Raw genomic sequence first — 12,544 nt, 5'->3', positions numbered from 1 at the left:
TCCAGAGCATTTTTCATGTGTGCCTTTTTCAAATCTGTCATAGCAATGATGGAATAAATGGCGCAAGGATACATTTTTGGGATTACATTGCAGCTCCTTTGCAAGATTTCCATTAATGCATAAATATGCTAGGGGAGGGTGAAACATTTCATACATCATCTCACTACCAGACATAACTACAGTTGTCTATATTGTGCATGCTACCCATATCATTCATTTTCCAAATGTGAAGGTTCTTAACTGGGTCATGCAGTCTTTTGACCTTTAGCTGACTCTTCATTCTGACCACGCATGCCCGCCCGTACGCGATATGTCAAGCTGCAATGTTTTTATGACATTGACATTATTTTTCATGTTCATCTTGACCTCCTCCCCTCAAACACCACGCAGTGCTTGAGTACAGAGATAAACTATTCACTCACGCAAACCCAAAACCTACCAATAAGGAGAGAATCCACAACCAAGGTAGAGTGCAATTGCACCCCACCCCCCTCTCTCTCGTTCCTCTTTCAGGGCTGCGTTTCATTCTAACACCTCTTCTTTCCTCCCACAAACTAACCAGACACCAGGCGTATCGCCATTCTCCAAACTTCCTCTGAGCCACTAATGACTAATCATCACTGGAGTGAAATAAGTGCACCTTTGGGAGCTGTGGTTTTTCACAAACCCAAGTGGCCGCTCTGATCTGGCCTATTCCACGGCTAATATGTTGGCTCAGCAAGGCCCACTGTGGTCAGTTGGAAGCCGACTGCAGAGGGAAGGAAGCAGTTTATTCTGGCAGACTGTCATGAATCAAATGAAATGAGGCACCTCTGACCGTGCACGTAGTTCAACAAAGACAGCCCAGATAAAGTGTAAATGTAATTCAAAAGGAATAAGTCATTCTAGTCCCAGCAAAGCAACAAGACAATAAACACCAATTGGTCGTAGGATTTCTCCATCATTCGTGACTTCAAACTGTCTATTTCAGATGAAGATGTTTCATTTAGCTGGAGTCAAAAGTTGCCATGACAAGAGTTTATTTGCTTATTTTGGTAGGGTGGATCTTAGTTTATTTTTGTTCCTTCTTAATCACACCCAGACATTTTGGACAATTCCATATTTCAAACTTTGGAGAGTTTAGTGTGGGAGAACAGTAGAACCCTGACTTCAAGTCCACGAAATAACTTTGAAATGAACTAGAACAAAGATTTTGAGTTCTGCCATCTGAAATAACCAGATGCAACCAGCTTGATGCTTTGGTTTGATGCTTCTCGTAGCAAACAGAAACTCAACTTGAAATAGTTGGAAGGGATTACTGTGAAATGCCCTTCCCGTCAGTAGTTTGTGATGTTTGGATGATCTTGCATGCTAGTTTGTCCAGAGAAACGGCTTGTCAATTTGTTGGCACGCTAGAAAACAATCCATCACCTCCTGCATCTAATATCTCACTGCCTGGTGCTCAAGGTACAAACTGTTTTTCTGGTAGATGTAAAAAAATGAAGATGTTTACATCATCCCTTGTGCTGCTGTGCATGTAAACTCCATCTGCATGTGTTGTTCATCACTCAGTCTTAGTTTGTTTGACAGCATGTGTACATCAGAGGCAATGGAACGGTCCCATGTGTTTGAATGAACCTGCATATGTGTGTGTGTGTGTGTGTGTGTGTGTTGTGATTTATGTGTGTGTTTCTCTGTCTGCAGGCATGTGGGCCAGTCTGCGCTCCAGCAGTAGGCTCAGCCAGCACCCATCCCCAGTGGATGTGGGCGCCAGACTAGCAGGGAAGGATTTAGCGCCTCCTGCAGGGAGTAACAGTCTACAAGCACAGCTACTCAAACAGCAAGCCGCGTTTTATGTGTTCGGCGAAAAGTCACATTTGAGGGTAAGAAATCAGTAGTTTGTTGTGTAAATCCACAAATCTCAACACACTTTATTTTGACACAAAATTTAAAAAAAAATAGACCAGTTGCCCTAGAACAGTAATTCCATACCACTGTGCAGTAGTGAAAGATGAGGAGGTGTGTCGCAGGAGGAAGAAGATGGTCCAAAAATGGAGTTGCTACAAAAATATTTTGATAATAATAGCCCCTCAAAATTGCAAACCACATAGTATAAGAAAATGAAATCTGCTGCTAGAAGCCGCAAGTATTAGCTAGTAAATCTTATCTGGCATTTACACATCAGACTCAGACACATAAGCACTATCAATTAATTAATTGTTTGGTAAAAGTAAAAAAAAAAAAAATGGAAAAGTCACAACAAATGACATGATAAACCTTTGCTGTGTGTTACAACCTTGTGCAGGGCCTCAGAGTTGACACCTCTTTGAACTGTGAACTGGTGCCGGTGGACTTTGCGGACATGCGGCAAGTGAAAAGCTCCTTTAAGAAGCTGTTGAGGGCGTGCGCTCCCAGTGCCAACTCTTCCGACTCTGAAGACTCTTTCCTCAAAGTCTTGGAGGACTCGGAATGGATCCTGCAGGTGACACCCTTTTTCTCCAGGATGTTTTTTGTGTGATGTCATGTCGGTCATCGGCCTGGCCCTCTGTAGACCTTTCCCGGATAAATATTCTTCACGGTCAAAAAGGAGACAAGTAACAAAGCAACATTTATAAGGGATTTACTGCTGAGATTAATTGTTCATATTTTCATTTGTCACAGCTTCACAAGATCCTGCAGCTGGCTCTCATTCTAGTGGAGCTTCTGGACAGCGGCTCATCTGTGCTTCTCAGTCTGGAGGACGGCTGGGACATCACCACACAAGTGAGAATATTGCACAAGTCGTCCCTTTTTTTTTTTTTCTCTTAAAGAAAAAAGCAGAAAAGAAGCCAGAGATGCATAAGAATTCCAGTGAAAGAAAAGTGAGAGAGTTTCTCTTCAACCTTTCTGAAATTGGAAAGTTGGCACTTTGAGACATTTTGTCTTTTCCAAAAAGCATGAAAGCAGCCATACAAATGTAAAATTCACACCTACAGAAAAATTAGCCCTATTGTATTTTAAAAAAACATTTATGCCAGTAATTTCGCAATCCCTGCAGTATCAATCATGATTGATGAGGAAATCATGCAAAGTTTCCCCGAAAGGGTCGAGCTGAGAGTTGAAACACAGGACCTTTGGCTGTGGCTGTAGACGTGTTAAGCACATGGCCTAGTGTGCTAAAGCCACTGTGCCAAAATGACTTAGCCTTCAACGACGGTTTAGCCTTGATGGAATTCAAGTATGCTTCATTCTTAACTGTCATACAGTAACTCCGATGATGAATGTGTAGATGCAGATTACCGTATTTGCCTGGAAGCGGTGTCTGTTCACATTAAGATTACACACAGAATAAGAATGGAATGTACATTTACAAATCAGCTGTTTTTATTGATGTCACTTGGGCAGACGTGTCCCACTTTTATGGGCACATAACTCCGAATGTTTTCATTCATTCTGTTTTGGGTTCTCTGAGCATCGCTTTCTAAGCATACCTGCGGAGTTAATCTGACACTTTTCGGAGAGGCTCCGGTTCAAATCTGCATGGTGTAGTTTCTGTGTCAAGCAGGTTCTGAAAATTTTAATCAAGGCAATAAGACTCTTGAATTTGCTTTTCTCACTCTAGATGCAAAAACTGACTCGAGCACTGTAAAGCTAACGATATAGACGGGTCTTAATCCATTATTTCCATTCTAACACACGCTCTCTGAATTTCCAAGAATCTCTTAAAGCACTTAATATGACGCTTGGTGACCTCTTCTTGCTTTTCACGACGGGCGCTCTAATAGATTGGTTAAGCGCAACGTGAAACCTTACAGGCCGTGTCAAAAGCGATAGAGCTCCATGGTATTGCTTTTGTTTTTCACGCCATGGTTAGCTTTCTTTTGAGTATCCCATTCCCAAACACGGTACAGAAGGAGTCAAAATATTCCAAGGTACGGAGGCTTCGACGCCACTCTGGAAGCGTGCGTGTATGAATCCTAAATGTGTTTTTTCTTTGCTCATCTTTCCAGTTGATTGTGTCACCGTTGAACTGATCGTGCAAAGATGAATTATGAGAAGGCTTGAGGTTCTCAAAGCCTGATGTCACCAATTTGTGCTGAACTCAATCCGAATGGTTTTTGATTGCGGTTCCAGGCATGTAAACACTTGTCAGGGTCCTTTGGGGGGTCCATGTTTCATCATGCTCATTGCTCATGTTTTCCGTGTTTGTACTGCAAGCGCGTGGCCATCAAAGTGTTTATGGGGTGTCTAAGCCCGCAAGCTGCTTTTTAAAGTACACTTTGAGGGCGCTCTATGCCAGGTAGATGTTGGTCCTGGGGGCATTCTCTATTTACGGGCCACCGGCTGGCTTCATCTCGCAAAGGTCCCCGGTCAGGCCGGCGCAGCCAAATGGCGTCCATATGTTGCGGCTGCTCTCGACGGGCCAGCGACACCCGGCAGACAACTTTCTCCTCTGCCGTTCGTCCTCATTTTTTGTCTCTGTGGTCTGCCTGTAATTTAAGTGTCTGGTATCTGTGCCAGGGCGCCAGCGGCTTTCTCCATGGCTCAGGGTTGGATGTTACAGTAGATCCCCGCAGGCAAGCCATGAACCCCTCTCACCCCTCTCATTCCATCTATGTCAGGGCTCATTAGAAGCCTTGGAGGTGACACGGGCAGGAAGGCCAGCCAAACATATTGTATGCGTGGGCAAGTGGAAGGAGCCTGAATTTAACTGGCCTGTTATATAAGTGTTATTGATAACAGATGATCAGATGGTTTGACATCGGGATCAGCTTCAAAGGTCTAGAGGGTGCATGTGTGCCATGACAAATATGCCGAGCGCTGCTTTGTGGCCTGCTCTTTTGAGCGGGCCGCCTCTTCCCTTCGGTGGTAAAATGCTTAAACGGCATATTTGCAAGGATAGATGTAGCTGTCTCAGCTTCCATTGCAAAACCGGGGACGAGCATTTTTAAGGGGTCATAAAGACAGTCAAATTGTCTTATGGAAATAGAAGAACTTGATCAAAACGATTGCATCAAATATCTTGTGAGCGTTAAACCGTGTAAGTATCATTTCAACATTTATGACACATGTGGGACATACTAAAATCATGTAACCTACATGTCTATCCAATGAAATCCACTTGTTTGATTATCCTGCCACATTTGAATGATCTAAAGTGCTATGTTCAGGCAAATCCACGTTTTAATTGGCATTCAACTTTTTTGTGTCCCTTGTGCAGGTGGTGTCTTTAGTGCAGCTACTGAGCGACCCTTTCTACCGCACTCTGGAGGGCTTTCAGGTGCTGCTGGACAAAGAGTGGCTCTCCTTTGGCCACAAGTTTAGCCAACGAAGCAATCTGAGTCCTAGCAGTCAAGGCAGCGGCTTCACGCCCATCTTTCTGCAGTTCCTGGACTGTGTGCACCAGGTGAGCTCTTGATACCAACAGAGATGCACTCTTTAAATCTTTCATATCTTCTTGATGAACGCATTGCATTCCCCAGGTGAAGAAGTCAACTAGCGCAAAAGCATTCATTTGCTTTAGTTTAGCATTTTCAATTGCCAAGACTGAGTGTGTGATGTCAGCTGCGCGAGGAGGCTGCGGCCCAGATGCTGCTGCGCCGTGAACCCGCTTCTACTCGTCGGTGCTCGCGTGTTGCGGCGTCTCTTCGCATTTGCAGCTACACGTGAAAAAAAGTACCGTTTGGGGGATTGAGAGGAAGGCTCTCGTATGTGCGTGTGAGGTTTTTGGAGGCGGCTTTAAGAATCAAGTGCAAACACATGAGGATCACACTAAAATGCTTCCTTTAGACAATATGAATGTTGCACCCCCACTTACATCAACACATACTTTCTGCATTTGTCTTCTGAAAGCGTAGTTTTGATTGCGAGCGGGCGGGGGAGGGGGCCCGCGGGGGGTCTCTGGAGCATTCTAAACAACGGGATTTCAGATAAGAGCTGAAAATAGAAGTGCCTCATGTCCAAACCAGCTGTTGTTTTCGCCAGCAGACCCAGGTGGCCTCAAACGTTCAATGGCCACTTCACACTACCGGGTGGGAAGAACGGCCGCTGGACGCCGGCTGGCTAGCTTTGGATGGTGCAGTCATGACATAGTTTGCCCTCAAAAGACCATCAGCAGTTCTTTCCAGTTCAAAATTGGTCATTCAGGCTCTGCATCGGCACCAAGCCACTATGACATGATCCAGCTGTCATACTAGCTTCCTTCATCCGGTCTAGCCAGTACCCTAGCCAGTAAAATGACTTTGTAAAAGAAATGCATGACGTGTAACTAGCCCGGGACCTCTTTCGGATCTCGCTGGCGATCTGCAAGTCGGTTCCCGGTTTTACTTCCTGCTTCAGTCACGACTGTAAGAAGAAAATGAGAGAATTAACGTTATTCCCAACACTGTATTAACTGCCTGTGTCTATTTGTGCGTATCAGATTTTAATGCAGCATCCTGCGGAGTTTGAGTTTAATCAGTACTATCTCAAGTTCCTGGCCTATCACCACATCTCCAACCGCTTCAAGAACTTCTTGTTGGACTCTGACTACGAGCGCTTGGAACATGGTTGGTGTTCTTTTGCTGTTTAAATAAGCAGAGGTTGATTTTATTTTTAATGTATTTTGATAAATATGTATGTTAAATAAACACATTGTTGTTGGCTTTATCATCCCACCCGTTTCTCATTCACACTCCCCAGCCAGATAAAAGAATTCCTTTGTTTCAACGCAAGAAAAGCAATCTGTGGTATCCGTCGTATTTATTTCTCTAAAATGTCTGGTCTTATTGCCTGACAGGCTTGTTATTTGATGATAAGGGTGACAAGCAGGCGAGGAAAGGCATCTGCATCTGGGAGTGCATCAACAGGATGCATCGGCGCAGTCCAATCTTCTTCAACTATCTCTACAACGCATCAGAGAGCGAAGTGAGTTTCTCTCTCTAGGGCTGCAATTTATCACGGTGCTTTTTCATCCTCACTCGAGATGATCACTTTGGATGCTTTGGGTCTGTGTTCTCTGCCTTTGTACCATAACACGTAACACTTGATGGTTCCCAAATGTCCATTTCTAACCGCTTATTCAAAAAAACAGATGTTAGAATGCAATGAAATTCTTACTTTCACGCTTCTCTTCAAGAGAATCAGAAAATGTACGTATATATGTAATGCCTTTTTGATCTCGTAGAGCATCCTCAAACCTTCGGTGGCCATCCCCACCCTAACTAAATGGGACTTCTTCACCGACGAGACGCTTTCGACGGGGCCGTGTTACGACTGGAGACTGATGGCGGCGAGGTCCGATAGCTCCGAGGAGCCCCAGACCATCTCCAGCAGCAAGAGGAGAATCGTGTGGCCTTGCTACAGTAGCGTGAGCCGTGCTCAGCCCGACGCCATCACCAAGCTGCTCTCTGTAAGACTCGCAAACCTCGCGCTGGTTTCTCGTCGGACAGTTTTGAATAACCCGGCGTTTTCATATACTGCAGGACATTGAGAAGCTGGAGGGAGAGCTTAACCAGACCCCCGAGAGATGGCAAACCACTCTGGACCGAGTCCTCATTAGTATCCAGGAAGACCTTAAGCAAGAAGCAAATGTAAGGCAGACTGTCTATGCATCCAGATTTTATAGCACATCCCGATTTGTGTTAGAAGTAAAAAAAAAAATCTCTGATTCCAATCGGCTTCAAAATATGGTACATCCACGTCACATGTGCCGCCTTTGTCCCATTTTGCAGCTCTGCAAGCAGTCGCTGTCCATTTCTGGCCTCATTCCCACATCCAGCCTGCAGGCTCTCCAGCGCCGCTCCATGCTGCACCTGCCTGACAGCAGCCTCGCGGAGGAGCACGGCACGGCCACGTCCAACGGGATCAACCGCCGCGCTGCCACGCTTTACAACCAGTTCACCCCCAAGAGTGAGGAGAACAGGTGGGTCCTTACAACAAAGTACAGTAGTGTCTGTATTCCAGTGTGTCTGCATGATGCGTTGCCCTTAAATCCTAGAAATGGTACATAAGATCTTCACACCCTCAGTGTCGATACCTGATCATTCTAATTGATTTACTTTCATGTGCACAACACATGTGACTGTTTGAATAGCTTTGTTAGAACGTTCAAACCAGGATGTAAATCTCCAAAGAACATGTGTGAAACTCTTCAAGGAACTCGCAGCTGGCCCCCCCCCTCCCATCACAGCAGGAACGCAATGTACGGAGTGCTGTGTGGGGTCACACTATATTCGTGTGCGCTACATCATGCTAATAGCATCCACCACATATGGAAAGCTGTCTGTGAGGACAAAGATCATACTAGTACATGAAGCTTTAGCTGCCTATCAAGGGTATCGGTTACCAGTAAATGCTCAAACAGCTTTCCATACGCGCAGGTCGTACGAGGGTGTCCTGTACAAACGTGGAGCCCTGCTGAAAGGTTGGAAGCCTCGCTGGTTCGTGCTGGACATCACCAAGCACCAGGTGAATAAACCCTCCCCTAGGGGGTGCCAGATAGGCCGACGTTTGCGACGCCGTTATTTTGTCTCGGCAGATGAGGTACTACGACACTGGCGAGGACAACAACTGTCGAGGTCACATCGAGCTGGCCGAGGTGGAGTCGGTGCTCTTCGCTGCCCCGACCACAGGCGCTCCCAAACACATCAGTGAAAAGGCTTTCTTTGACGTGAGTCCTTGCGTGTTTCACGTATATATTACATCAATACATTTTTTTCTTTTTCAATTATTCTGTCTGTGTGTGTATTTTTTTCCTTAGTTGAAGACCAGCAAGAGAGTGTACAATTTCTGTGCACCAGACGCAGCCAGCGCTCAGCTGTGGATGGACAAGATCCAGAACTGCATCTCTGACGCATGAGCTGCCGCCGCCAAGAGGTCAAGCGAGGTTATCCGTGCCACGCCGTGCCGGGTGGGCCAGCGAGCAACATCAGAGACGGCTCATCATCCCCTCTTTGAGACATTTTTCTTTTTCGGGACCACAGCCGCCAGCACAACTCTCCCCTGTACCACCTCTAAGCAATATGATTCGCTGGCCAACAAAATTGTGGGCGCCTTTTTTGTAAGAGAAGTTCTATTTCCCTACCAGGAGAAGTTACTGCTGCTTCGTGTTTCATGCACAACATGCAAGGCAATTAGTTGCACTTAGGAACCGTATGCACTCCCAAAGTGAAGCAAAGCCATTTTGTTAGCTTTTCCATTCACACTACATGTAAGCTGACCTGCAGCCAGGTTACATGTTCAATTAAAGATGAAAGACAAACAACAATTTGCACAGCCATTTCAAAAGTTACCTGATGTTCTTTTTGTATTTAAATGTTTTTGTTAAGTGTCCATCAGGCCGAATGACGTCGTTTGCGTGGCTTGTAAATTATTTTTTTAGGAACCAATTCTGTGTACTTATTTGTGTAAATATTTGTGAAGCCTTTCTCTCTTGTAAAGCAAACGCTTTCTAACTTTCCTAATGTGACTAATAATGTTTTTTGGTTGTTGTTTTTTTAAAGTTACTGGTGCAAATACCGATGTGGCCTGTTCCTCTTTGTCAAAGATGAGTTTTTGTCTTTTTAAGGCTTTTAATGAAACAAATATGTCTTTTACAATTGCATCAAAAGAAAATGAAGCTATTCAAAGATATCAGAAGTGTTGTTACTGTATCTTTTCACTGTGTACTTGTGCAGACACTAATTGTTTTTTTCTTTGGGAAATAAATCAACTATACTTGAAATACACATTGTATTCTTATTCATTCATCGGGTAGTAGGCGTGGGACACCCTGAACCGGTTGCCAGCCAATCGCAGGGCACAAACATCAATGTCGGCATAACGTGTCGGCTGGCATATCAGCTGTCACAGATCAACCAGCCGACCAGAAAGTGGGGGTGAGGGCGGGTGTGGCACTTTTCACATTCACTTAAACTTTGACCATGATCTGTCCCTAATGAAGTGGCCTGGGATTAGGCACACCTGAAAATGGCGGTGTACCTAATGGAGTGTCCGAGTGACGTCACATATCAAACAGCCAATCAGAAAGTGGGGGGTTGTTCGGGTGTGGCACTTTTCACTTTCCGTTAAACTTTGACCATGATCTGTCCCTAATGAAGTGGGCTGGGATTAGGTACACCTGAAAATGGCGGTGTACCTAATAAAGTGTCCAAATGACGTCACAGATCAAACAGCCAATCAGAAAGTGGGGGGTTGTTTGGGTGTGGCACTTTTCACTTTCCGTTAAGCTTTGACCATGATCTGTCCCTAATGAAGTGGCCTGGGATAAGCCACACCTGAAAATGGCGGTGTACCTAATAAAGTGTCCAAATGACGTCACAGATCAAACAGCCAATCAGAAAGTGGGGGGTTGTTCGGGTGTGGCACTTTTCACTTTCCGTTAAGCTTTGACCATGATCTGTCCCTAATGAAGTGGCCTGGGATTAGGCACACCTGAAAATGGCGGTGTACCTAATGGAGTGTCCGAGTGACGTCACATATCAAACAGCCAATCAGAAAGTGGGGGGTTGTTCGGGTGTGGCACTTTTCACTTTCACTTAAACTTTGACCATGATCTGTCCCTAATGAAGTGGCCTGGGATAAGCCACACCTGAAAATGGCGGTGTACCTAATAAAGTGTCCAAATGACGTCACATATCAAACAGCCAATCAGAAAGTGGGGGGTTGTTCGGGTGTGGCACTTTTCACTTTCCGTTAAACTTTGACCATGATCTGTCCCTAATGAAGTGGGCTGGGATTAGGTACACCTGAAAATGGCGGTGTACCTAATAAAGTGTCCAAATGACGTCACAGATCAAACAGCCAATCAGAAAGTGGGGGGTTGTTCGGGTGTGGCACTTTTCACTTTCCGTTAAGCTTTGACCATGATCTGTCCCTAATGAAGTGGCCTGGGATTAGGCACACCTGAAAATGGCGGTGTACCTAATGGAGTGTCCGAGTGACGTCACATATCAAACAGCCAATCAGAAAGTGGGGGGTTGTTCGGGTGTGGCACTTTTCACTTTCACTTAAACTTTGACCATGATCTGTCCCTAATGAAGTGGCCTGGGATAAGCCACACCTGAAAATGGCGGTGTACCTAATAAAGTGTCCAAATGACGTCACAGATCAAACAGCCAATCAGAAAGTGGGGGGTTGTTCGGGTGTGGCACTTTTCACTTTCCGTTAAGCTTTGACCATGATCTGTCCCTAATGAAGTGGCCTGGGATTACCCACACCTGAAAATGGCGGTATACCTAATGGAGTGTCCGAGTGACGTCACATATCAAACAGCCAATCAGAAAGTGGGGGGTTGTTCGGGTGTGGCACTTTTCACTTTCACTTAAACTTTGACCATGATCTGTCCCTAATGAAGTGGGCTGGGATTAGGTACACCTGAAAATGGCGGTGTACCTAATAAAGTGTCCAAATGACATCACAGATCAAACAGCCAATCAGAAAGTGGGGGGTTGTTCGGGTGTGGCACTTTTCACTTTCCGTTAAACTTTGACCATGATCTGTCCCTAATGAAGTGGGCTGGGATTAGGTACACCTGAAAATGGCGGTGTACCTAATAAAGTGTCCAAATGACGTCACAGATCAAACAGCCAATCAGAAAGTGGGGGGTTGTTTGGGTGTGGCACTTTTCACTTTCCGTTAAGCTTTGACCATGATCTGTCCCTAATGAAGTGGCCTGGGATAAGCCACACCTGAAAATGGCGGTGTACCTAATAAAGTGTCCAAATGACGTCACAGATCAAACAGCCAATCAGAAAGTGGGGGGTTGTTCGGGTGTGGCACTTTTCACTTTCCGTTAAGCTTTGACCATGATCTGTCCCTAATGAAGTGGCCTGGGATTAGGCACACCTGAAAATGGCGGTGTACCTAATGGAGTGTCCGAGTGACGTCACATATCAAACAGCCAATCAGAAAGTGGGGGGTTGTTCGGGTGTGGCACTTTTCACTTTCACTTAAACTTTGACCATGATCTGTCCCTAATGAAGTGGCCTGGGATAAGCCACACCTGAAAATTGCGGTGTACCTAATAAAGTGTCCAAATGACGTCACAGATCAAACAGCCAATCAGAAAGTGGGGGGTTGTTCGGGTGTGGCACTTTTCACTTTCCGTTAAGCTTTGACCATGATCTGTCCCTAATGAAGTGGCCTGGGATTAGCCACACCTGAAAATGGCGGTGTACCTAATGGAGTGTCCGAGTGACGTCACAGATCAAACAGCCAATCAGAAAGTGGGGGGTTGTTCGGGTGTGGCACTTTTCACTTTCACTTAAACTTTGACCATGATCTGTCCCTAATGAAGTGGGCTGGGATTAGGTACACCTGAAAATGGCGGTGTACCTAATAAAGTGTCCAAATGACGTCACAGATCAAACAGCCCATCAGAAAGTGGGGGGTTTCGGGTGTGGCACTTTTCACTTTCCGTTAAGCTTTGACCATGATCTGTCCCTAATGAAGTGGGCTGGGATTAGCCACACCTGAAAATGGCGGTGTACCTAATGGAGTGTCCGAGTGACGTCACATATCAAACAGCCAATCAGAAAGTGGGGGGTTGTTCGGGTGTGGCACTTTTCACTTTCCGTTAAGCTTTGACCATGATCTGTCCCTAATG

At 45.4% G+C, this 12,544-nt stretch overlaps 1 protein-coding gene across 3 annotated transcripts in view; it reads left to right on the top strand.

Annotated features, from left to right (window-relative positions):
* Window positions 1–9,660, top strand: part of sbf2 (SET binding factor 2) — a 60,950-nt gene extending 51,290 nt beyond the window's left edge. The window contains exons 30-42 of one of the 3 annotated variants that reach the window (XM_085907285.1): window positions 391–465; window positions 1,684–1,862; window positions 2,285–2,461; window positions 2,641–2,742; window positions 5,180–5,365; window positions 6,380–6,506; window positions 6,737–6,864; window positions 7,124–7,348; window positions 7,422–7,529; window positions 7,671–7,861; window positions 8,319–8,406; window positions 8,477–8,608; window positions 8,699–9,660. In XM_085907285.1, the coding sequence (XP_085763411.1) occupies window positions 391–465; window positions 1,684–1,862; window positions 2,285–2,461; window positions 2,641–2,742; window positions 5,180–5,365; window positions 6,380–6,506; window positions 6,737–6,864; window positions 7,124–7,348; window positions 7,422–7,529; window positions 7,671–7,861; window positions 8,319–8,406; window positions 8,477–8,608; window positions 8,699–8,797 (1,817 nt within the window). In that variant the 3' untranslated portion in view covers window positions 8,798–9,660. Of the gene's footprint in view, window positions 1–390; window positions 466–1,683; window positions 1,863–2,284; window positions 2,462–2,640; window positions 2,743–5,179; window positions 5,366–6,379; window positions 6,507–6,639; window positions 6,865–7,123; window positions 7,349–7,421; window positions 7,530–7,670; window positions 7,862–8,318; window positions 8,407–8,476; window positions 8,609–8,698 lie in introns of those variants that run through there. The other 2 variants (XM_085907286.1, XM_085907287.1) reach the window with 2 other exon arrangements.
* The last annotated feature ends 2,884 nt before the right edge of the window (window positions 9,661–12,544 follow it).

This window comes from Syngnathus leptorhynchus, chromosome 3 (genome assembly GCF_054491065.1).
Source record: "Syngnathus leptorhynchus isolate UIUO chromosome 3, UIUO_Slep, whole genome shotgun sequence".
Classification (NCBI taxonomy): Eukaryota; Metazoa; Chordata; class Actinopteri; order Syngnathiformes; family Syngnathidae; genus Syngnathus; species Syngnathus leptorhynchus.
The sequence above is the reverse complement of the archived record's forward strand: the minus strand, read 5'-3'. Positions and strand labels throughout refer to the sequence as shown.